Below are 26510 nucleotides of genomic sequence, written 5' to 3' on the forward strand. Positions count from 1 at the left end.
GAACTCCTTGCCACAGAGTTGTGGGGTCAGAGTCCTTATGTATATTTTAGGCTAAGATGCATTCCTGATCAGTAGGGGAATCAAGTGTAACAGGGAAAATCCAAGAAAGTAAATGCGAGAAAATTTGGATCATTAATCTACTGGATGTTAGAGCAGACTGAGGGACCAAACAGCCTACTACTGTTCAGATTTTGTACTGTCTAATAGGTGGCATTTCACTGAAGTATAAGCATATAATGCTGAAGATTTGGTCTGTGCAATAAAACACGAAGTTTATGTCACAAAAGAAATTAAGATAAAGTAGAATTAACCAAACAATTCAAAAATACACTGTGATAAAACCTCACCCATTTCTCATTCCCTCACTTTACTGTGCTCAAATTCTACATTTTAGTTTTGACTTAACTGTTTCATTCAATTACTTTTCTTGAAGGTTTGATAGCTTGTTCCTTAATTTTTTGCAAAACTGAGCTTAGACTCTATCAGTTTTAGATAACCTCATCAGGGTTTTACCCAAGCACTTAAGGAGTCAGAGAGTTCTACAGCATAGAGACAGACCCTTTGGCCCAAACTGGTCCATGCCGACCAAAATATCCATCCACGCTAACCCCACTTCCCTGTATTTGACCCATATCCTTCTAATTATAATCCATGTATTTGTCCAAATGCCTTTTAAATGTTGTTAATATACCCGCCTCAATTATTTCCGCTGATCGAGTTGTTGTCCTTAGAATATATGGACAGCACCACCTTTGTTACACTGTGTCATATTGTTGTGACATAGCCCTGTCACATTCCATCTGTGTATACATATGGCAGTGCTCTGTTTAGTGATAAGATTGGCCTTAAACACAGGTATAGTACTAAATGGCCATTTTCAGAATGAAAGCCATTTAGAACAGTTTGTCATTAGGACAACCAATATTTTTGAGTCATATTCATTAGCTTGACTTGATGTTTAGGGCTCACTTTTAAAATTTGCAGAGAACACAAAACTTGCAACTGTTCTGAACAGTGAGCCAGATAGGGACAGATTTCAAGAAGAAAGGCTGATGAAGTGATATAAGAAATTAATACAAGTGAATGTGAAGTGACGGAAGCATAAAGAGAAGCAACATCAATTAAAGCAATTGTATCCTAGAGATCATTGAACATGGCATGGCCGGTTGAAAAAGTAATTAAAAAGTCATATGGGATTTTGGGCTTTATAAATAAGAGAGCCAAATCAAGGTACATTTGATGGACCTTCGAAAACTCTGGTTTGGTCTGAACTGAGTGTGGTCTTGAACTTAATAAATACTTTGTTTCAGTTTTCACAGTGGAAGACATGAGTAATATCTGAAAAATTAAGGAGAGTCGAGGGTCAGAATTGAGTACAGTAGCCATTACAAAAGAGAAAGTACTGGAAAAGCTAAAAGATTTAAAAATTGATAAATCTCCTGGCCCTGATGGGCTACATCCTAGAGCTCTGAGGGAGGTGACTGAAGAAATAATGGAGGTGTGGCTGTAATTTTTCAAAAATCACTGAAGTCAGGGAAAGTCATGGATGATTGGAAAATCACTGTTGTAACCCCCTTATTCAAGATGGGATTTAGATAATAGATGGAAAATTATAGTCCGATTAGCCTAACCTCAGTTGTAGGTAAACTTCTAGAATCCATTGTTAAGGATGAGAGTTCTAAATTCTTGGAAGTGCAGGGTCGGATTAGAACAAGTCAGCATAGATTTAGTAAGGGGAGGTCATGCCTGACAAACCTGTTAGAATTCTTTGAAGAGGTAACAAGTAGGATAGATTAGGGAAACCCGGTGGATGTTATCTACCTAGACTTCCAAAAGGCCTTTGATAAGGTGCCTCACAGGAGGCTGCTGAGTAAGGGGAGGGTCCATGGTTTTCAAGGTGAGCTACTGGCATGGATTGGGGATTGGCTGTCTGACAGAAGGCAGAGAGTTGGGATAAAAGGTTCTTTTTCAGAATGACAGCTAGTGACAAGTGGGGTCCCGCAGTGTTCAGTGTTGGGGTTGCAACTGTTCACTTTATATATTAATGATCTGGATGAAGGGACTGGAGGCATTCTGGCGAAGTTCGCCGATGATACGAAGTTAGGCGGAACGGCAGGTAGGACTGAGGAGGTGGAGAGGCTGCAGGAAGATTTAGACAGTTTAGGAGAGTGGTCCAGGAAATGATTAGATTAGATTTTAGATTTTGCTACAATATGGAAACAGGCCCTTTGACCCAACAAGTCCACACCGACCCTCCGAAGAGTAACCCACCCAGACCCATTCCCCAACCCTCCATTTATCCCTGACTAATGCACCTAACACAATTTAGCATGGCCAATTCACCTAACCTGCACATCCTTTGGATTGTGGGAGGAAACCGGAGCACCTGGAGGAAACCCACACAGACACGGGGAGAATGTGCAAACTCCACACAGACAGTCGCCCGAGGTCGGTATATTGACCCCGAGTCCCTGGTGCTGTGAGGCAGCAGAGCTAACCACTGAGCCACCATGCCGCCCGTGGTTGATGCAATTCAACTTGAGCAAGTGCAAAGTCTTCCACTTTGAAAAAAGAATACAGGCATGGACTATTTTTTAAGCGTTGAGAAAACTCATAAAGCCAAAGTACAAAGAGATCTGGGAGTGCTAGTGCAGGATTCAGTAAAGGTTGACTTGCAGGTTGAGTCTGTGGTTAAGAAAGCAAATGTAATGTTGTTATTTATCTCAAGAGGGTTGGAATATAAAAGTAGTGATGTGTTTCTGAGACTTTATAAAGCTCTAATTAGGCCCCATCTAGAATACTGTGTCCAATTTTGGGCCTCACACCTCAGGAAGGACATATCGGCTTTGGAGCATGTCCAGCAGCGATTCACATGGATGATCCCTGGAATGGTAGGCCTAACATACGGTGAACGGCTAAGGATCCTGGGATTGTAATTATTAGAGTTTAAAAAGTTGAGGGAAGATCTAATAGAAACTTACAAGATAATGCTTGGCTTAGAAAGGCTGGACACTGGGAACTTGTTTCTGTCAGGCAGGGAGACTAGGACCCATGGGCACAGCCTTAAAATTAGAGGGGGGGTCAATTTAAAACATTTCTTCAGTCAGAGCGTGGTGGGCCTGTGGAATTCATTGCCATGGAGCGCAGTGGAAGCCGGGACGTTAAATGTCTTCAAGGTAGAGATTCTTAATCTCGCAAGGTATTTAGAGATACGGTTAAGTGGCATTGAAAAGCCTATCAGCCATGATTGAAGGTGGTGTGGACTCGATGGGTTGAAAGACCTTACTTTCACTCCTATGTCTTATGGTCTTATGAGTGAATTGTCTGATTCTGGGCACCCAAAGTTGCCATTGTTCGACTAAACAATAGGGCTGCTCTTTCACTAGAGAGTTATGACTTGTGGTGGTAGAACCTGAGGCACCATACCTCAGGCAAGGAGAATGATTGAGGACAGTCCTTCATGGTGACCTCTGCAGGTGCAAGATTTGAACCCGTGTTGTTGGCATCACTCTGCATTGTAAACAAGCTATTAAGCCATCTGAACTAATGAACCCCACTATCGTTTTGGAAAATTGTGAAAGCTTTCTTGTTAATGCATAAGAGATTTGCGAGCATGGCTCCAGGAATGAGAGGCTTCAAGTTTGTGCAAAGATTGGAAAAACCAGGATCATTCTCAGACAAGTTTGAGGAGACGTTTGACCATCATATTCAAAATCATAAAGGATCCAGACAGATCAGATAAAGAGAAACAATTGACTTGGGAGGATCCATTATGAACCAGATTTAAAGTAATTGGCAAAAACACCAAAAGTACATTTTATATACAGTGAATGATTAATGCCTGGAATGCATACCTGAAAGTCTGATGGAGGCAGATAGAATTGGGCCTTTCTATACAGAATTGAATATGCACTTGAGAAATGATTTGCAACAAATCAGCCAGAAGAAAGGGTAGTAAAGCTCACTGAATTGTTCTTCCATAGACCTGACATGCTTTTAATAGGCTGAATGGCTCCCCGTGGTGTAACCATTTTGGGATTTTCGTTGCTTTTAAGAAGAAGTGAGAAATGAGGAATAAAGAATAGGAGAATTAGCAAATCAGGTTCTGTGATGTAGAGTGGGAAAGGTCCATGTAAAGTTTACAACAGAATAATTGGACTGTGAGATGTTTCTTTACTGTAAATTCCATGCATATGGAGGACCTTTATAACTTGCCATTTACAAGCTTCCCTCATGCTGACAATTGTTCATGATATCTCTGCGGTGCTGTGAATCATGACTCTGTTTAAAAACCTGACTTGACTGCATGAAAGTTACGAACGAGTGAAAATGAGAAATCCCAGGAATGGGATCAAGAATCCTGAACTCAGACCCCACCCATCATTTTTAAAGGACATAATTCCAGACTTAAGTAGTCACAACTGAACTTTCCACAGAAACTAAAATTTACAGGGGCAGCACAGTAGCTTGAGAAAGCACTGCTGCTTTACAGCACCAGGGAACCAGGCTTGATTCCACCCTCTGGCAACTGTCTGTATGGAGTTTGCACATTCTCCCTATGTCTGTGTGGGTTTCCTCTGAGTGCTCTAATTTTTTCTCCAGAGTCAAAATATGTGCAAGTTAGATGGATTGGTCATGCTAAATTGCCTGTAATGTTCATGGATGTGCCAGCTAGGTGTATTAGCCATGGTATATGCAGGGTTACATGGATAGGGTGGGCCTGGGAGGGATATTCTTCAGAGGGTCAGTATGGGCCAAACGGCCTGCTTCCACATTATAGGGATGCTGTGATTACATGCACCTAGTTTGAGATGTCCTGAGTGGAGTATTATTTTGTTCACTCCCTAGTAAAGCCAGAATAGCTGGATTTCAATGCTACAAGATGCATTGTCTCTTGTATAATACCTCTCAATGCTACATCAAATGTATGAATGTGTGACTAAGTTCTGTGACAACAATTATAGCAATGGAGGTTACAGAAAAATGTAAAACTTGGGTGTGACAGAAGCTTGAAGCAATAAGATTTTGTTATTGATATTGGTTACTGAACAGAATTGTTTAGTGATTAATGTATTCATAAATCTTGAATTGTTATACTGCATCGTCATGACTCCAAAATGTAAGCTAAGTAGTTGGCATATGATAGCTCCAAGTAGTTAAGACAGACTGAAAATGCCCTGAGGTTGGTTGAAATCAAAGTATAGGATTAAGTTCTGTCTGTTTAAGAAATATCAATCTCTCTGACAGTTTCTAGGAGACAGTTTAGATCTTTTAGCCAAGGCTTACAATAACCTGTGGAGTCCATGCAAAATTGATGCCAGGAAATTAATGATTGACCTACATTTATTGTTGTCTATTGATTTAATATTAATGGTCCTAAAAGTGTTGAGAGAGTTGGTGCATTAAGTTGTAAATACGATGCATTAAGATGTAAGTATACAACACTGTCTTTTTACTGCATGAGGATAGGGAAACAATAAAATAACAAAGCTTTATGGGTCTGGTTTCTCACCAGGGGCAAATCCACAGAACTAGCACGTGCTTGTAGAAATGATTAAACCAGCAGTAGAAAATATGGCTAGTAATCAAATCTGTCAATTGAGATATTATGAATGAACAATAATGGCACTTGCCATTGAAGATTTTTTTCTCCTCCTTGACATCTGAATCTTAGTTTCAGGATCGCACCCTTATGATTTTCATGACTAATGGACCTGTACTTTGTAGTCCAGTGTTACCTTTATTATCTAGGACCTATTACTTGCATTCTTCACGTGAAAATTTTTATGAGAGTGAGTTGGAAGCATAGGGAGAGAAAGAGATGGAGATACACTGATCAACTAGGAGTAAGGAGCTTTTTACTAATAATGCAGTCAAATGTTTGCCACTGATTGGTTATTTTGATTAGGCTACGTGGGGTGGTGCTGCAGCTACAGATGATATAATGGGGGGAAAGAACTGCATATGCACAGGCATATGCAATGCAGGGCAGGTACACTTCCAGAGAGGTGAATCTTAACATCCTTGAAGATTTTGAGTTGGGGCCAAAAGTTGATCCCAACTCTGCCGGCGATGCTTGGCCAACTACTTGCACAATTTTTTGGTACTCCATCCAGTGAGGAACAATGAGCACAACAATCATTCTGGAGATCAGAGTGAAAAAGTGTGGCGCTAGGAAAGCACAGCCAGTCAGGCAGCATCCGAGGAGCAAGACATGTCGAGCATAAGCTCTTCGTCAGGAATGTGTCTCAGCTGTTCACTCAGCACATCTAATGTGTGTGCTCACTGTGTCAGGCAGGAGTACAGGTGGGCTTTTCAAGATGGAAGCATGCTTGGAAGATGTGTAAAATTATTATGGTTTCTATTCCATGCCATCATTGTGGAGGTCCAGATCTGCTTCTCCACAGATGTGACCTGACCTGTTTTCTGTTGTTCTAGGTTCATGCACCATAAATCCCATGTTTTCAATTACGTTTTATTATATCCACCCCATCCCATGATGCTTGGGGACCACACAGAATTTTAGTCACATGAAAATGTTAAGGAAGCTGACTAAAAGTAGTGTTTCACCTGAAGTAACATTGGTATAAGTGCACCATTACTGTTGATGCCAGTGAAAGCATTGTCCCAGATGGAACATGAAACCCACCCATAGCATGATGTAGGCTTGAGTCACTTCAGTTTTTGTGAGGAATCAAATATTTAATTTGAGATAAAATAATCAATTTATAATTTTTTTCACTTCAAATTAACAATAAATATTTTTAAAATCTGAACACGCCAAATTTAAAACTATATTTTCCTAAATTAAAGAAGAATACATACTAAGCACCTGTGCTCCTATTAACAACTATAATCAGTGGGCACCCTATTCTTATGGATTTCAAACAATTTGCAATGGGAGTCCATCTGGTCAGAGTTTCTCTGTTTTGTCACATAGTAATTGAACTAGTTGTTCTTGAGATAATAACAATAAATGTTTTTCCTTCCAGAGTTCTCTGCAGATCCTGGGTGTGATAGCTGTGGCAGTAGCTGTCATTCCATGGATACTTATTCCAATCACTCCACTTGCCATTGTATTTTTTTTCCTCCGGCACTATTACTTGAAAACATCACGTGACATTAAACGCATGGAAACAAGCAGTAAGTAGGACACCGAAAATCAAATTATGGGCAATGAGCTTTTCAAACTGTGTTATGGATGGCTTTCTTCATGTTAACAAGGGGAAGGATGAGGTATGCGAAGGACAAAAGAGGGAGGTGGTACATCCATTAGAGGAGAGAGGGATTATATTTTCAGGTTTTGTTTTAAAACCATCTTCCTACATTGCTCACTGAAGAGAAGAATATGCAAGATCCCCTACTTGCTGGTGTTGGCTGGAATTTAATTAACTTGCGTTTAGACATGGAATAGCTATCAGTGAGGGTTTGAACACCAGTTTTGAACCAGTATAGATGCTTCTCAGCATGTTTTGATAAACTTTACTGCTTTTCTGGTTTTTAACAATCATTTTTTAAAAGGCTAATCCAATTTCACAGGACTTATTTTTAATTTTCATGCTCTCAGGTTAGCTTAATTGTAGCCATAGTCACAAAATGCACATAGTGCACTACATTTGGATTGCTGTCACCACACTATTTAAAATTGCAATAAATATTCAGTGCTTATGCCGCTTTAGGATTCTTATTTGATTTGTATGTGCAGTACTGGCTTCCCTGCCACAGATTCATGGCTGGCTGCAGAGCACTGTATCTTGATTACACAAGATGAAAGTGAGGACTGCAGATGCTGGAGACCAGAGTCGAGAGTGTGGTGCTGGAAAAGCACAGCAGGTCAGGCAGCATCTAAGGAGCAGGAGAATCAACAATTCGGGCAAAAGCCCTTCATCACGAATGGGGCTATGAGCTGAGGGGATGACAAGATAAATGGGAGGGGAGTGGGGCTAGGTGGAAGGTAGCTGAGAGTGCACTACCGCACTCTCAGGTACCTTCCCCCTAGCCTTACCCCCCCTCCCATTTTTCTCACCACCCGCATGGCTCACAGCCTCAATCCTGATAAAGGGCTTTTGCCCGAAATTTCAATTCTCCTGCTCTTCGGATGCTGCCTGACCTGCTGTGCTTATCCAGCACCACACTCTTGACTCTTGATTACATAATCCTGCTGAGAGTCACCTCTCAATCTCTGGTTTAAGTCCCAGCCCACAAAATGAGTTGAGTCAAATGTCTGCATGGAATTGTTACACTGCTAGAGCTCTGTCCTTGCTGGACAATCAATCTCCACCAAATCTCTGCTGGCACCCTCCAAAATAAAAACAAAAATGAATGTAAAATAATGCTATAGCAAATTAAAATTGTAAAAGTTGAAAATTCTGGACAACAAGAACTACTTGCCTAAACCATTTAAAATATGGGAAAAGAACATGCTGTTAATTATTAAATTGAAAATAATATTGAACATTAGCATCAAAAGTGATTGAAATATATGTTGATTTTGTAATTTAGCTCGAAGCCCAGTTTTCTCCCATCTATCTTCATCCCTCCAAGGAGTTTGGACAATTCGTGCCACAAAAACAGAACAACAGTTTCAAGCAAAATTTGATGAACATCAGGATCTTCATTCAGGTGAAATGTTTCACATGATTTTTATTATTTTTGCAACGCCCCATTAATATACCTAATACCTTGAAAATTCATTAAAAAGCAAGGAGAAAAGTTTGAAACTATGAAATAATTCACTGTGATATTGAGTATGATGTTACTGTGATATTGACTGTGATATCATAAGATATTGTAACCATTGCAATGGGTGGCACGGTGGCTGAATGGTTAGCACTGCTGCCTCACAGCACCAGGGTTCCAGGTTCGATTTCAGCCTCAGGCGATTGTCTGAATGGGTTTCCTCCGGGTGCTCCGGTTTCCTCCCACAGTCCAAAGATATGTAGGTCAGGTAAATTGGCCATGATAAATTGCCCGTAGTGTTAGGTGTATTAGTCAGAGGGAAATGGGTCTGGGTGGATTGCTCTTCAGATGGTCGGTGTGGACTGGTTGGGCCGAAGGGCCTGTTTCCACACTGTAGGGAGTCTAAACTATGCCACAGGTGCTACATACCTACAGCAAGCTTCCATGTGACATTTTTCAGAATTGCTCCCTTTGCTCATTTTTGGACATTGTTGTTGGTGCTACACGTGTAATTCTTTGTTGTCTTTATCATTGCTTTGCAAATAAGAATGATTTGGGAGCTGAATATTGTAGGTTACAAAATACTTAGAAAGGACATGGCAATTGCAAGCGGAGCTAAAGTATCAAGATAGATGAGATGTGAGATTTCAACCAGTCTGAAATGACAATATGAAAATTCGTAGACAAATGAAGATTCGTAGACAAATGAAGATTCGTAGACAAATGAAGATTCGTAGACAAATGAAGATTCGTAGACTAGTGAAGATTCGTAGACTAGTGAAGATTCGTAGACATATGAAGATTCGTAGACAATATGAAGATTTGTAGACAATATTAAAGTTAAGGGACTGCAAATCATGTAGCTGTTGTCCATAACTGGTTCATGTGGTGAAATGATGATACATAATAAATATGGAGGTTAGTGAAGCAAACAGCAGAAACTGCTTTTAATGCACTTTTGTAATTTTCCTGAACATTGACAATAACAGGCAAGCTAAAGTAATAAAGGTAATGAATATCTAGATTGTATTTCATACCGTTTACCATGACCAGTAAGCCATACTGGATTTAATAACCGGTAATGAAGCAGAATTATTTAACAGTGTAATAGTGATGTATAGCATTGTGCAAGTACCACTATATGATTGACCTTGATATTAGTTTTGAGAGGGAGAGGGAAAGTCACAAACCAAAGTTTTACATTTAAGTCAGTCAAAATTCAAAGGGATGACAAATGAATTGACCACAGGAAACTTTATTAAACCGTTATGTAGTAAACTTAGAAATGTGAAGTGAGAAATATTCAAATATGTGATTAAATACAAAGTGAGTGCATTACATAAAAGCAACCGTGAGCACAAGTGGCACAGGAGAGTATATTGAGTTAAAATAAATGCTTACACAATTGCAATGAAGAATATAAATCTCGCTTGGAAGACCATGACAATCAATGAAAGTATATAAAGGAGCTAATAAGGTGTGTAGAAGGGAAATGAGCCAAAAATGAAATAACTCCACAGAGGCTGGTATCCTATCACCAAGTCACGCATTCTTTATACGTGGAAAATCCTTGACACTGGTCCAGCTCCCTCAGAGTCAGCTTTCAGAGTGTCACAACATCCAACATACCTCTTTTTATCGGTCAGTCTGGGCTGTCTGATTGAGACTGTTAATCTGGTCCAATCAAGGAACTCGTATTCTGAAGTCCACCTCGTTACAATCACTACATCCTTCCCACTCCAATTCTGATGATTTAGGCCAGTACTTTTTCTTATGGAGCCTTTTGGTGTGTTTTAGCATCGGTTAAGGTTTCTCTGACTCTGCATCGCATCTGGGCAGTGTTTAATGCATTAAATCTCGCCTCTTGCACCTGGAGCATCTTGGAAGAAATTCACTCTCTTCTTCCGGCGGCAAAAGTGTCAATTCGCCATGTCCATCTCACACTCTGAAGTCTCTTCAATGCTTGACGGAGAGTTTGGCTTTCATGTGTCTACATGCTTGTTCAGGATCATCGCGGCTCCTCAAACCTTGTATGTCATTGGTCCTGATCTTGTCAACCAAACCTCTTACCCATGCGCTGCCATTCCATGGTTCCTACACCTAACTTCATTTCCTTTAGTAAACTGTTCCTCCTTAGCAGAGTCAGGCGTCCAGCATTGGCATTCTCAATGGAACTGCCCCTGCCTAGTCCAGGAATATCAGATTTAATCTGGTGCAGAGTACATGTGCAGTTTTTCTATCATCATTGCTGTGTTTGACAAATGAACTCTATGCATGTCTAGTCACTTTGAGTGGGTGTTTACAATGACAAAGAACATTGAGCCCATGAAAGGACCTGCATAATGGGTATGTAACCGAGTCCATAGTTTATCCAGCCATTTCCATGAATGTGGGGCATCTACTGCCAGTAATTTTTGTCTGAGCATTGCCCCACCAACACGGCCATGTCTGCATCCAAGCGTGGCCAGCAGATATCTTCTTGACAATGTCTTAATTTTGGAAACCCCTGGATGACCTTTGTGGAGCTCAGCCAGTATCTGGCGGTGACCTTTGCTTGGGACAATCGCTCTTGTTCCCCATAAAAATATGCTGTTGTCTTTTTGTGATCCAATCTCCACAGGTCCAAAAAGGTTTCAACTCTGGTTGTGACAGGCCTTTGTTTCTCCCATCACCACCAGCTACTTCAGTTTTTCCCAGACCAGATCTTTCTGATCCAAAGTCTGAAATTATCAGTTGTGACTGGAAGTGTGTCCAAAAAATTTAGAACCATTACAGTTTCTTCCAGTGACAACCTCACCGGTGGTATATCTGCCAGTGGAAGCAGCTCAGAATTAAAGGAGGCTAGGGTTTGTAATTAAATCCATCAACTCTTGAAAGGTTTTAGTATTGGTGCGTCAGAGAAACATAGGCTCTTAATAACCAAATAAGCTGTAGGTCGACAAGCTGTCAGGAGAATTACTCGTCGCTTTTCATCTGCCCCAATGTCATTTACCTGGAAAAAAAAACATTTTTTCCACATACTGGGCCTTGACTTTGGCAGGATTGAATGGGTCAAGCTTCCTAAATAATGGCATGTGACTGTTGTGAGCAGCCCTCTTCAAGAACATGTTTTACTCTAGTCACCACTGAAATAACTCCACAGAGACTGGTATCGTTTCACCAAGGCACCCTTTATTCGCACAAGGAAAGTCCTTGACACTCTGACAGTCCTATTTTTATCTGTCAGTCAGGGCTCAAATTAACAGGGGATCAGATCAACACAGTTGGGAAACTCATGTTTTATAAAGTCTACCTGCCCAATCTCTTTAAAACAAACTTGCAAGAAATATCAAACTTCATGCCTTTTTCCAATATGCCATAATGACTAAGAACGAAATAGCAAACCTTTGAAATAAATACACTTTCTCTACTGTGAAAACGGATATGATGGCTAAAATAAGTGTTACAATGGAGCTCACATTGGTCATAGGGAGGAGATCAGTGAGTTCAATACAAGTTAAGAAGGTGAAAGTGAGGACTCCAGGTGCTGGAGGTCAGAGTCAAAACTTGTGGTGCTGGAAAAGCACAGCTGGTCAGCTTCCAAGGAGCAGAAGAGTTGGCATTTTGAGCATAGGCTCTTCCTCATGTTGGGGGGAGGGAGGGGAGTGGGCAAGGGAGCTGAGAAATAAATGGATGGGGTTGGGGCAGAGTAGAAGGTAGCTGGGAATGCGATAGATGAGGGTGGAGGTTGGTGGTGATAGGTCGGAGTGGAGGGTGGAGTGGTTAGGTAGGAAGGAAAATGGACAGGTAGGACAGTTCAAGAGGTTGGTGTCGATTTGGAGGGTTGGATCTGGGATAAGGTGCGGGAGGGGAGATCAGAAAACTGGTAAAATCAACATTGATCCCGTGTGGTTGGAGGGTCCCAAAGCAGATGATGAATTGTTCTTTCTCTAGGTGTTGGGTGGCTAGAATTTGCTAGTGGAGGAGGCGCAGTAGTTGCATGTCCTTAGTGGAGTGAGAGGTGGAATTGAAGTGTTCGGCTACAGGGCAGTGGGGTTGATTGATGCATGTGTCCCAGAGATGTTCTCTGAAACTCTGGGACACACACACACCAATAAATCCCACTGTCCTGTGGCCGAACACTTCAACTCCACTCCCACTTCGCCAAAGACATGCAAATCCTGGGCCTCCTGTATCGTCAAATTGTAGTCACCTGACACCTGGAGGAAGAACACCTCAGCCCCCTTGGACAACCCCTACATTCCTAATGAAGAGCTGATGCTTGAAATGTCGACTCTCCTGCTCCTCGGATGTTGCCTGATTGGCTGTACTTTTCCAGCACCACATTCAATACAAGTGCTAATGAAGAATATAATTAGACATAAGATAGATAAAAGCTCCAGGTAAATTGTACAATTAACAATATATTGTCTTTATCTTGAAAATTCTGATCAGGTTTATACCCGCAGCCTATGGCAACAAGCTTCAGATTGCCAGTAGCCTCTGGGTGAGAAGAAATTCCTCACTGCCTCTGAACCTCCTGTCTCTTACCTTAAATCTCTCACACACACACACACACTCAATTGTGAGTTGGTAAGTTGGATGTAAAATTGACTTATCCATAGAAGTGGGTAATTGTACAGGGCTGTTTTTCTGACTGGAGGTCTGTGGCTAGTGGTGTCCCATAAGGATCAGTGCAGGGACCTCTGTAGTTTGTAATGTACATGAATGATTTGGATGAAAGTGTCAGTGGCCTGATACTAAGTTTGCAGACGACACAAAAATTCGAGTTGTAGATAGTGAGGCAAGTTATTAAAAGATGCAGCAGGATATAGATCAGTTGGAAAGTTGGACAGAGAAATAGCAGATGGAATTTAATCTGGACAAATGTGAGGTGATGCATTTTGGGAGGTCAGTATACTATACATGGAAATATAAGAAGGAAGTATATTAAAAATGGCCAAATCTTCAGGAGCGTCAATATATTGGGGAATCTTGGGGTGCAAATCCATAACTTCCTAAAGTGGCAACACGAATGGATAAGGTAGTAAAGAAGGCATAAGGTGCACTTGTCTTCTTAGTTGGGGCATTGAGTATTAAAGTTTGTCAATCATGCCACAGCTGCATAAGATTTTTGCCGGGCCATGATTGGAGTATTATCGTAGTTCTGATTGCTGCACTATAGGAATAATGTGGAGGCTTTGGATAGATTGCAAAAGTGGTTTACCAGGATGTTGCCCGGAATGAAGTTTATTAGCAATAAAGGAAGGTAGGAAAAACTTGGATTGTTTTTGCTGGAGTGTCAGAGGCTGAGGAGCAACCTGATAGAAGGAGATGAAATCATGAGACATGGCTGCAGTGGACAGTCGTCTTTTTCTTAGGGTGGAAATATCAAATACTAGAAGGGGATAGGTTTAAGGTGAGAGGGGCAAATTTTAAAGGAGATGTTTGAGGCAATTTTTTTTTAAACACAGCGGGTGGTGGGTACTTGGAATGTGCTGTCACATGAGATGGTAGAATCAGATACAGCAACAAAGTTTCAGAAGCATTTAGAGAGTCACATCAACAGGCAGAGGTAAGCAAGATTAGGACCGCGTGCAGGCAAAATGGGATTAATTTAGAATAGCATCATGGTCAGCACAAACCCAGTGGGCCAAAGAACCTGTTTCTGTGCTGTTCTGTTCTATGTTCTATGTCAAACTCTCCAGCCTCAGGTAACATTTTGATAAATCTCTTTGCACCCTCTCCAGTGATTTCACATCCCTGCTATAAAATGAATTCCAGATCTGCGTGCAGTATTCCTAACTACCATTTTATCCAGTTCCAGCATGACTTCCTTGCTCATAAAGTCACTGTCTCGACTAATAAAGGCATGTTCCTTAAGCATACGATAAACATTTTATTTACCTATCCCTGAGGGGATAGGTGTGTATGCATACCAAGGTCTGTCTGATTCCCAGTGCTTTCTTGGGTCCTACCATTCATCATGCATTCCCATAATCTGTTTGTCCTACCTGTGTGTCACCTTATACTGAACATGATTGAATTCCCTTTGCCACTGGTCAGCTTATCTGACTATCTTATCTATATTCTCCTGTAATCCTCCTCGCTGTTTACTACCTGAAAAACTTGCCGATTGTTACAACACGGAAGGTTGACCCCCCACTGTTAATTAAACCAAAGCGACAAGGCTGCACAATGATCCCAAGTGAGATGTGTGCTGACATGCAATGCCTCCCTGTACATTATCGGCTTACTGTTGGCACAACGACAGCTCAGCAGAGAGGAATGCCTGATATTATAGGTCGTTCTACTATAACACGTGTTTTTTAACACAAATTCTCCATAACAATTTGGCACACTGTTTGTAAAAAGTGAAGTTTTAAAATGTGTATTGGTTATAAAGCGATTCTAGTCCCACTGGTTTAAATGGTGCTGCTATTCTACGATTTTCTTATAATACGGGATTGCATGAGAACAGAACTGCAGTGTTGTAGCAGAACTGACTGTGTATGATTTAGATTAGATTCCCTGGAAGGAGGGGAACATCACAGACGAGCCCCCAAACTGTTGCGACATGGAAGGTCAAACCCCTCTGTTAATTAAAACCAAATATCCAGAAAAGCTTGCCTTGCCTTGTGATCTGTTAAAATGTGAGTGACTCAGAATTCAACTAGTTAAAGAAAATTTTATTTTTCTAACTCTAATAATGAACATTAAACAAAAAATTTATTCACAAATCCAGGATCGCCACTTCCCTTAACTGTTTATTATCTGACTCCAACTCTATAAAAATAGACTGTTCCAATAAGACACTTACTAAATTACATTAATTTAATCTCAAAACAACACAGTGTCTCTCTACTTCTGTGTCTTCACTCTTCCAGCTGCTGATCTCCCTGGGTCGTTGCCTTTGTTTTTACTGCGAGGATGTTTCATATGAAAAGATACCTTTGATAAAGTATGTTTTCTAATTTCTTTAAGACCAGGATGTTAGTTTGGCAATTAGCTTGCCGATTGTTTCTGTCTCTACAGCAGTTGGGCTCTGACCAATTTTTAAAATGTCCGCATTCTTAAACCCCCCAACATCGAATTGCCTCATTGGTCTGCTGTTGGCAAAGCAATAAGTTCAACTAGATTGGGTTTTAGTATCATGGGGCATAATTTAAACTGATTGGTTAAATTTGAATTGTTGTCAAAACAGCAACCAAAACTCAGGTATCCATTTCACAGCCAAATGTTACATATTTTCAGTTTTCCAGTACTCTGTGACTGCCATCCAGTCGTAGATACCGGTTCTTGTAATCTCTCGATTCGGAGCAGCACTATCTCTCTTAAAGTTACAGTACACACCTTCAACTTCATAACACCAATTAACCCTCCTACATTCAAGTCTAAATTGTTTATATATGCCACAAACAACAAGGCCCAGTACTCACCCATGCGGGACCCCTCTCGACCCAGGCTTCCAGTCACAAAAATCCCTCTCCACCATCACCTTCAGCTTCCTCTTCTCCTTTCTGGATCCAATTTGCCAAATTTCTTCATATCTCATGGGCTATTACCTTCGCTATCAGTGATGAATTGGAGGTGCCAATGTTGGACTGGAGTGTACAAAGTTTAAAATCACGCAACACCAGTTTATAGTCCAACAGGTTTATTTGGAAGCACTAGCTTTCGGAGTGCTGCTCCTTACAACCACCTGATGAAGGAGCAGTGCTCCAAAAGCTGGTGGTTCCAAATAAACCTGTTGGACTATAACCTGATGTGTGATTTTTTAATTTCAATATGCTGGACCTTATTAAGAGCTGTGCTGAAGTCCAAGAGAATGACATCAAATGCATTGCCTTCATCTATTAATCTTCAATTAATTTGATCAGATATGACCTTGCCACAATAAAACCATGCTAACTGTTCTTGATTAATCTCTGCCTCTCCAAATTAATCCTGTCCCCTATTGCTTCCAATACTTTTCCCACTAAAATACTATTAACTAAATAGAAAAGTGATAAAATCATTACTGCATCTCAAATTTCTGACTTTGGGTTTGGGTGATTACCTGCCTATGTGTATTACGTGTTGCTGTCTGTTATGGGTATAGCACCTTTTCTGCTTTTTGATTTCAGTCTAACTTATAGTTGAGATGATTATATTCTAAGTATATAATTGCTGCAAACACTAGTCTTCACTTGTATTGATAGAAAACTGTGCTCAGAAAATCTTCCAACTTTCCAGTTTTGTGTAAAAACTGTGTAGACCTGTCAAGTTGCCCATATTTATGCTTCTGGGTATTTAATTTGCTGGCAAAGTTAGCTTCATGAAGAAATGTGGTTGCCAACTTCAGTCATCACTAGACATAAACTAAAACTGAAATTGATTGGCTGTGGTGTATAGGCTATTAATAGAGTTATGCTTTAGTGTTGAATGCTTGTATTCAATAAAATCTTTTCAATTATGTATTTGTTTGACAGTACGTTTAAGATTGTGTCTTCCTCGCCCTATTAAATTTTAAACATATTTGAAACATGAAATATTCACTCGTGAATGTAATCCTTGACTTAGACATGGAAGCCCAGGAGTAATTTTCAAACCATAAGACATAGGAATGGAAGTAAGGCCATTCGGCCCATCGAGTCCACTCCGCCATTTAATCATGGCTGATGGGCATTTCAACTCCACTTACCGGCATTCTCCCATAGCCCTTAATTCATTGTGACATCAAGAATTTATCAATCTCTGCCTTGAAGACATTTAGCAAACCGGCCTCCACTGCACTCTGCGGCAATGAATTCCACAGGCCCACCACTCCCTGGCTGAAGAAATGTCTCCGCATTTCTGTTCTGAATTGACCCCCTCTAATTTTAAGGCTGTGCCCATGGGTCCTAGTCTCCTCGCCTAATGGAAACAATTTCTTAGCGTCCACCATGATCTTAATTATGATCAAGTGCTCTCTCTGACTAAAGATTATAGGACATATGGCATATTTGCTATTAGTTTTGTGAGTGTGTGTGAAAAAAACATTTCAGAAACAAAGTCTGCAACAAATGTATATATTTCTGTGAACTACTGAAACTTCTGCTTGCTGTATAATGTTTTTCCTTGAAGTTTGGACCTATCAAGGACTTACAAGAAGTTCTGAGACATGTCAGCAATTGCTGATGGAGATTTATGTTGAAGAGTGTGATCAAGAATACCAGCAGCTACATTACTGCATATTCTGGATTAGAGGTGCTGGCAGAGCACAGCAGTTCAGGCAGCATCCAAGGAGCAACGAAATCGACATTACGGGCAAAAGCCCATCATCAGGAATAAAGGCAGACAGCCTGAAGCGTGGAGAGATAAGCTAGAGGAGGGTGGGGGTGGGAGAAAGTAGCATAGAGTACAATAGGTGAGTGGGGGAGGGGATGAAGGTGATAGGTCAGGGAGGAGAGGGTGGAGTGGATAGGTGGAAAAGGAGATAGGCAGGTAGGACAAGTCTGGACAAGTCATGTGGACAGTGCTGAGCTGGAAGTTTGGAACTAGGGTGAGGTGGGGGAAGGGGAAATAGGAAACTGTTGAAGTCCACATTGATGCCCTGGGGTTGAAGTGTTCCGAGGCGGAAGATGAGGCGTTCTTCCTCCAGGCGTCTGGTGGTGAAGGAGCGGCGGTGAAGGAGGCCCAGGACCTCCATGTCCTCGGCAGAGTGGGAGGGGGAGTTGAAATGTGGGCCAGTGGGCGGTGTGGTTGATTGATGCGGGTGTCCCGGAGATGTTCCCTAAAGCGCTCTGCTATGAGGCGCCCAGTCTCCCCAATGTAGAGGAGACAGCATCGGGAGCAACGGATACAACAAATGATATTAGTGGATGTGCAGGTAAAACTTTGATGGATGTGGAAGGCTCCTTTAGGGCCTTGGATAGAGGTGAGGGAGGCGGTGTGGGCGCAGGTTTTACAGTTCCTGCGGTGGCAGGGGAAAGTGCCAGGATAGGAGGGTGTGTTGTAGGGGGGCGTAGACCTGACCAGGTAGTCACGGAGGGAACGGTCTTTGCGGAAGGCGGAAAGGGGTGGGGAGGGAAATATATCCCTGGTGGTGGGGTCTTTTTGGAGGTGGCAGAAATGTCAGCGGATGATTTGGTTTATGCGAAGGTTGGTAGGGTGGAAGGTGAGCACCAGGGGCGTTCTGTCCTTGTTACAGTTGGAGGGGTTGGGTCTGAGGGCGGAGGTGCGGGATGTGGACGAGATGCGTTGGAGGGCATCTTTAATCACATGGGAAGGGAAATTGCGGTCTCTAAAAAAGGAGGCCATCTGGTGTGTTCTGTGGTGGAACTGGTCCTCCTGGGAGCAGATACGGCGGAGGCGGAGGAATTGGGAATACGGGATGGCATTTTTGCGAGAGATAGGGTGGGAAGAGGTGTAATCCAGGTAGCTATGGGAGTCGGTGGGTTTGTAAAAAATGTCAGTGTCAAGTCGGTCGTCATTAATGGAGATGGAGAGGTCCAGGAAGGGGAGGGAGGTGTCAGAGATGGTCCAGGTAAATTTGAGGTCAGGGTGGAGTTGGTGAAGTTGATGAATTCCTCAACCTCCTCGCGGGAGCACAAGGTGGCACCAATGCAGTCATCAATGTAGCGGAAGAAGAGGTGGGGAGTGGTGCCGGTGTAGTTATGGAAGATCAACTGTTCTACGTAGCCAACAAAGAGACAGGTATAGCTGGGGCCCATACGTGTGCCCATGGCTATCCCTTTGGTCTGGAGGAAGTGGGAGGATTCAAAGGAGAAATTGTTAAGGGTGAGGACCAGTTCGGCCAAACGAATGAGAGTGTCGGTGGAAGGGTACTGTTGGGGACGTCAGGAGAGGAAAAAAACGGAGGGCTTGGAGGCCCTGGTCATGGCGGATGGAGGTGTAGAGGGATTGGATATCCATGGTGAAGATGAGGCGTTGGGGGCCGGGGAAACGGAAGTCTTGGAGGACGTGGAGGGCGTGGGTGGTGTCTCGAACGTATGTGGGGAGTTCCTGGACTGGGGGGGGATAGGACAGTGTTGAGATAGGTAGAGATGAGTTCAGTGGGGCAGGAGCATGCTGAGACAATGGGTCGGCCAGGGTGGTCAGGCTTGTGGATCTTGGGAAGGAGGTAGAACCGGGCAGTGCGGGGTTCCCGGACTATGAGGTTGGAAGCTGTGGGTGGGAGATCTCCTGAGGTGATGAGGTTCTGTATGGTCTGGGAGATGATGGTTTGGTGATGGGGGGTGGGGTCATGGTCGGGTGGGCGGTAGGAAGAGATGTCCTCGAGTTGGCGTTTGGCTTCAGCGGTGTAGAGGTCAGTGCGCCAGACTACCACTGCGCCTCCTCTATCCGCTGGCTTGATGGTGAGGTCGGGATTGGAGCAGAGGAATTGGAGGGCTGCGCGTTGTGAGGGTGAGAGGTTGGAGTGGAGGAAGGGGGTAGACAGGTTGAGGCGGTTAATGTCCCGGCGGCAGTTGGAAATGAAGAGGTCGAGGGCAGGTAATAGGCCAGCGCGGGGTGTCCAGGTGGATGCAGTGTGTTGGAGGTGGGCGAAGGGGTCCTCGGAAGGTGGATGGGAATCCTGATTGTGAAAGTAAGCTCAGAGGCGGAGGCGACGGAAGAATTGTTCGACGTCACGGCGTGTATTAAATTCATTGATGCGTGGACGGAGGGGGACGAAGGTGAGTCCTTTGCTGAGGATTGATCGTTCGTCCTCAGTGAGGGGAAGGTCTCGAGGGATGGTGAAAACTCGGCAGGGCTGGGAGCTGGGATCTGGTGTGGGTGTGGAGCTGGGTGTGGGGGCGGAACCTGTAAATGGAGTTGGTGTGATGGTGGGGGAAATGGGGGTGGAGTCATGAGCAGGGGTAGTGTTCCCCTCAGGGTTCTGCCAGCCGATAAAGGGGGCGTAGTGGTATCTGGCGCACTGACCTCTACACCGCTGAAGCCAAACGTCAACTCGAGGACACCTCTTCCTACCGCCCCCTCGACCATGACCCCACCCCTCATTACCAATTCATCATCTCCCAGACCATACAGAACCTCATCACCTCAGGAGATCTCCCACCCACAGCTTCCAACCTCATAGTCTGGGAACCTCGCACTGCCCTGTTCTACCTCCTTCCCAAGATCCACAAGCCTGACCACCCTGGCCGACCCATTGTCTCAGCATGCTCCTGCCCCACTGAACTCATCTCTACCTACCTCGACACTGTCCTATCCCCCCTAGTCCAGGAACTCCCCACATACGTTTGAGACACCACCCACGCCCTCCACCTCCTCCATGACTTCCGGTTCCCCGGCCCCCAACGCCTCATCTTCACCATGGATATCCAATCCCTCTACACCTCCATCTGCCATGACCAGGGCCTCCAAGCCCTCCGTTTTTCCCTCTCCCGACGTCCCCAGCAGTAGCCTGTCTCTTTGTTGGCTACATAGAAGAGCTGACCTTCCGTAACTACACCGGCACCACTCCCCACTTCTTCCTCCGCTACATTGATGACTGCATTGGCACCACTTCATGCTCCCGCGAGGAGGTTGAGCAATTCATCAACTTCACCAACACATTCCTCCCTGACCTCAAATTTACCTGGACCATCTCTGACACCTCCCTCCCCTTCCTGGACCTCTCCATCTCCATTAATGACGACCGACTTGACACTGACATTTTTTACAAACCCCACCAACTCCCACAGCTACCTGGATTACACCTCTTCCCACCCTACCTCTTGCAAAAATGCCATCCCGTATTCCCAATTCCTCCGCCTCCGCCGTATCTGCTCCCAGGAGGACCAATTCCACCACAGAACACACCAGATGGCCTTCTCTTTTAGAGACCGCAATTTCCCTTCCCATGTGATTAAAGATGCCCTCCAACGCATCTCGTCCACATCCCGCACCTCCGCCCTCAGACCCAACCCCTCCAACCGTAACAAGGACAGAACGCCCCTGGTGCTCACCTTCCACCCTATCAACCTTCGCATAAACCAAATCATCCGCTGACATTTCTGCCACCTCCAAACAGACCCCACCACCAGGGATATATTTCCCTCCCCACCCGTTTCCGCCTTCCGCAAAGACCATTCCCTCCGTGACTACCTGGTCAGGTCCATGCCCCCCCACAACTCACCCTCCCATCCTGGCACCTTCCCCTGCCACCGCAGGAAATGTAAAACCTGCGCCCACACCACCTCCCTCACCTCTATCCAAGGCCCTAAAGGAGCCTTCCACATCCATCAAAGTTTTACTTGCACATCCACTAATATCATTTATTGTATCCGTTGCTCCCGATGCTGTCTCCTCTACATTGGGGAGACTGGGCGCCTCCTAGCAGAGCGCTTTAGGGAACATCTCCGGGACACCCGCACCAATCAACCACACCGCCCCGTGGCCCAACATTTCAACTCCCCCTCCCACTCTGCCGAGGACATGGAGGTCCTGGGCCTCCTTCACCGCCGCTCCCTCACCACCAGACGCCTGGAGGAAGAACGCCTCATCTTCCGCCTCGGAACACTTCAACCCCAGGGCATCAATGTGGACTTCAACAGTTTCCTCATTTCCCCTTCCCCCACCTCATCCTAGTTCCAAACTTCCAGCTCCGCACTGTCCCCTTGACTTGTCCGGACTTGTCCTACCTCCTTTTCCACCTATCCACTCCATCCTCTCCTCCCTGACCTATCACCTTCATCCCCTCCCCCACTCACCTATTGTACTCTATGCTACTTTCTTCCCACCCCCACCCTCCTCTAGCTTATCTCTCCACGCTTCAGGCTGTCTGCCTTTATTCCTAATGAAGGGCTTTTGCCCGAAACATCGATTTTGTTGCTCCTTGGATGCTGCCTGAACTGCTGTGCTCTGCCAGCACCACTAATCCAGAATCTGGTTTCCAGCACCTGCAGTCATTGTTTTTACCACATTACTGCATATACACATCCTTTTTTTGAAGTTCATTGTGAGGATGTATATGCTACTTCTCCTTTATTAAACAACATTGCTGGTTCTGTAAGTGTAATAGCTGGGTGGCTACTGCTACTCAGGAACTGATTATGTCAAAACCCCAAGGGTGTTGGATTCATTTTAGAGAGTCAGAACTTTAAAAGTAATATCAATGAAAACGTTTACAGCTTCAATTACCATCATTGTAATCAACCCATCCCAAATTTGTTTTTGTGCATAAAGCTATGTTCTGAATTGTTACGACAATACAATGTACTTCGGCATGATTTTCTTAACTTTATTTCTTCTCTTGTCTTTTCTGCAGGAACATGGTTTCTTTTTCTGTCAACTTCACGGTGGCTTGCTGTTCGTTTAGATGCACTCTGTGCAGTTTTTGTTAGTATTGTTGCTTTTGGATCTATTATAATTGCCAACAGTAAGTAGGAATTTCAACTTTCTTTACCATGTAATTTGTACTGTAATTTAAGCATTTAAATATAAATGTACTTGTAGATAAAATTTGTCCAAAAATTGACTCTTGAATTGATTTTCTTTTATTAAAAGATGGTCTTTACTTTTTTATCCTCCATTCACTGCATTATTGAAGGATGTGTAGCAGGTAAGTTGAACATACAAACATGTGGACTGTTCAAATGTTCTAGTTGACAACTTCCCTGTTATTAACTTGCAGACTTTGAACAAGACCTTGATTTCTTCCTGTGGTACTGGTAGATTGGGCCAGACATTAAAAAATGTTGTTCAAGTTGATTTATTGTTTTTTTTTCACATTTGAGAAACCGAAGTAACAGCTATTGCCCAGAGTGCAGATTACCACAATTTAAATGCTAGACTGGGTCTGTGACAGGAGGTGGGAATACCAATAAGAGGGAAAGATATACTTGACCTCATCTTTACCTTCTACCAATGCAGCCAGCAGTGTCTATGGCCGTAATGGCAAGAGTGACCACTGCAGAATTCTTGTGGAGACGAAATGCTGCCTTCATATTGTGGATGCTCACCATGATAAATGGAACAGATTTTGAACAGATCTAGCAGGTCATGATTGGGTATTCATTCAGAATTGTAGGCCATCAATACACAATTTGCAACCTCATGGACTAGCGTATTCCCCCACTCAACCATTACATCAATCCAGGGGATCAGCCCTGGATGAAGAGTGCAAGAGGGTATGCCAGGAGCAGCATGAGGCATACCTAAAAATGAGTTGTCAAACTGTTAAAACAGAACCACTTGTGTGCCAAATAATATAAGCAGCAGGTGATAACAGAGCTAAGTGCGCCCACAACCAATAAGTCAGATATAGGCAGCAGGTGATAACAGAGCTAAGTGACCCCACAATCAATAAGTCAGATATAAGCTCTGCAGTCCTACCACATCCAATCGTGAAGTGTGGTAGACAATTAATCAACTGATGAGAGGAGGAGGTTCCACAAATACTCCCATCGTCAATGATGGAAAAGCCCAGCACATCAGTGCAAAAGACAAAGCCGAAGTACTCGCAGCAGTTTTCAGCAAGAAGTACTGAGTGGATGATCCATTTTGGCCTCGTCCGGTGGTCCCCAGCATCATGGATACAAGTCTTCCGCCAATTAAATTCACACCATGTGTTATCAAGAAACAATTGGGTACTGCAAGCGCTATGGCCATGAAAACAGTCCAACAATAATATTGAAGATCAGTGCTCCAGAACTTGCTGCTTCCCTAACCAAACTTTTCCAGTGCACTTACAATACTGGCATCTACCTAGTCATGTGGAAAATTGCCCACGTATGTCATGTACGCAAAAAGCAGGAAAAATCCAATCTGGCCTATTACCATTGCATCAGGCTACTTTGATCGTCTGTGAAGTGATGAAAGTGCTATCAAGTGGTAGTAAGAACAATGGTATCAAGCACTAACCTGCTGACTGATGCCCAATTTGGGTCCCAGTAGGGCTACTCAACTGCTACCCTAATTAAAGCCCTGCTTCAAACCTGGACAAAAGTACTGAATTCCAGAAGTGAAGTGGGAGTGGTAATCCTTGATATCAAGGCCACGTTTGACCAAGTATGGCATCTGAGAGTCCTAGGAAGACTGGACTCAATGAGTATCAGGGCACAATCTCTCTGCTTGGATGGAGTCCTACAGGACATCTCTGCAGGAGTTGCTCAGGATAGTGTCCTAAGCCCAACCAACTTCAAATGCTTAATCAATGACCCTCCCTTCTTCATATGATCAGAATTAGGGATGTTCAACGATGACTGCACAATACTCAGCAGCATTCACAACTCCTTAGGTATGAAAACAATCTATCATAAAAAGCAACAATATGTAGGCTTAGGCTGAATAGTGGCAAGTATTCACACAAATGCCAGGCATTGACCATTTCCAATAAAAAATACAATCTAACCACCATCCTTTGACATTCAGTGGAAATTGATATTCACTGATGTCCCAACTGACAGCATCCTGTGGGGTTACCATTGATCAGAAACTCCACTGCATTCTCTACATAAACACAGTGGCTATAAAAGTAAGTCAGAGGCTAGATTAGTAACTTATCTGACTCTCCAAAGCTTGTCCATTACAGGGCACAAGCCATGAGTATGATGGAATATTTCCACTTGCCTGGATGGCTGCAGCTCCAATGACATTCAGGAAGCTTGACACTTGATTGGCACCATATCCAGAAGCATGTACTTCCTCACCACCAACTCTCAGTTGCAGCAATGTGTACTATCTACAAGATGACTGCAGAAATCCACCAAAAATGCTTAGACAGCACCTTCCAAACCCACAACCACTTCCTTCCAGGAGGGCAAGGGAAGCAGATACAGGGAAACACCACTATCTGCAAAATCCCCTCCAAGCCACTCGCCATCCTGACTTGAAAGTATATGACCATTTCTTGACTGTCACTAGTGAATATCGTGGAATTCTATCCTTAAGGGCATTGTGGGCCAACCTACAGCATGTGGGTGGAAACCGTTCAAGAAGGCAGATCACCATCACTTTCTCCAGAATAGCTACAGACAGCCAATAAATACTGGCTTAGCCAGCAATACCCACACCTCACGAGTGAAAAAAGAAAAAAAATGAAAGAATAAAAAATGATGAGGTAACTCAGTATGTGATCAATTTGTCACTATTGTGCATTTTGCACTTATACTTTAAGCATTTTAAGTTTATGCCTAGCATGCACAGAAAAACATATTTCTTATTAAAGAAAACTGACCCAAGTTCAAGTGGGAGGAGAAGCACGGAAGAAAGGGTGAGACTTGGATTTTGTTGTCAGTATTGAGTTCAATACAGAACTTCAGTTTGTATTGAAGTTGAACTCATTAATAAATTGTTGAACATTTTCAACTATCATCAGTTCCATGGTTTTCTTTGAATTTAATTTTGTTGCATATGTACAAAACAAGCATGATGCCCATGTATGTAACCTTTTTAAAAACTTCAAGTAATTGGAAATGTAAATGGGAAAGGGAATAGGGAAGAGGATAGGGTGATGGTGTGATTAAATGGAACAGGAAACTTACCTTGTACTTGGAGCTCCTATTGACAGATGGGAGTCGGACATGCCACTTCATCTCCCTGAACCTTCATTTGATGACTTCCATCTTGAGTTAGCCAAGCTAACAATCAGGGTTTTATTCCTTCAACAATCAAGGATCAACCAGATTCAGACCTTTTCTTCTTGAGAAGCCTGTAACTTGAAAAATCTGTTTATTTGTGCAATGATTGTGACTGCAACTCATTCAAGTGTGGCATGATAACTTAATGAAAGTCATACCAGCCTCCGTTTCTTACTGAGAGAACTGTCTATTCTTCATTCCTAATAGGAAATCGAATGTAAAATGATTAACATTTTTGAAAAGTATTTGGAAAGGCATCCTGTTCACTTAGCTGTTCCTTCCTTCAATTTGAATCTTATACCCTAT

At 43.1% G+C, this 26510-nt stretch overlaps 1 protein-coding gene across 4 annotated transcripts in view; it reads left to right on the forward strand.

Annotated features, from left to right (window-relative positions):
- The window catches only part of abcc4 (ATP binding cassette subfamily C member 4 (PEL blood group)), a 624022-nt gene that overhangs the window by 418996 nt on the left and 178516 nt on the right, over positions 1-26510 (forward strand). For all 4 annotated transcript variants that reach the window (XM_087987997.1, XM_087987995.1, XM_087987994.1 and 1 more), the window contains 3 exons: positions 6993-7143; positions 8503-8622; positions 22892-23002. In XM_087987997.1, the coding sequence (XP_087844123.1) occupies positions 6993-7143; positions 8503-8622; positions 22892-23002 (382 nt within the window). The remainder of the gene's footprint in view (positions 1-6992; positions 7144-8502; positions 8623-22891; positions 23003-26510) is intronic.

Source organism: Chiloscyllium plagiosum, unplaced genomic scaffold, assembly GCF_037043375.1.
Source record: "Chiloscyllium plagiosum isolate Xiang-an unplaced genomic scaffold, Cpla_swu_hap1 HiC_scaffold_6, whole genome shotgun sequence".
Lineage (NCBI taxonomy): Eukaryota > Metazoa > Chordata > Chondrichthyes > Orectolobiformes > Hemiscylliidae > Chiloscyllium > Chiloscyllium plagiosum.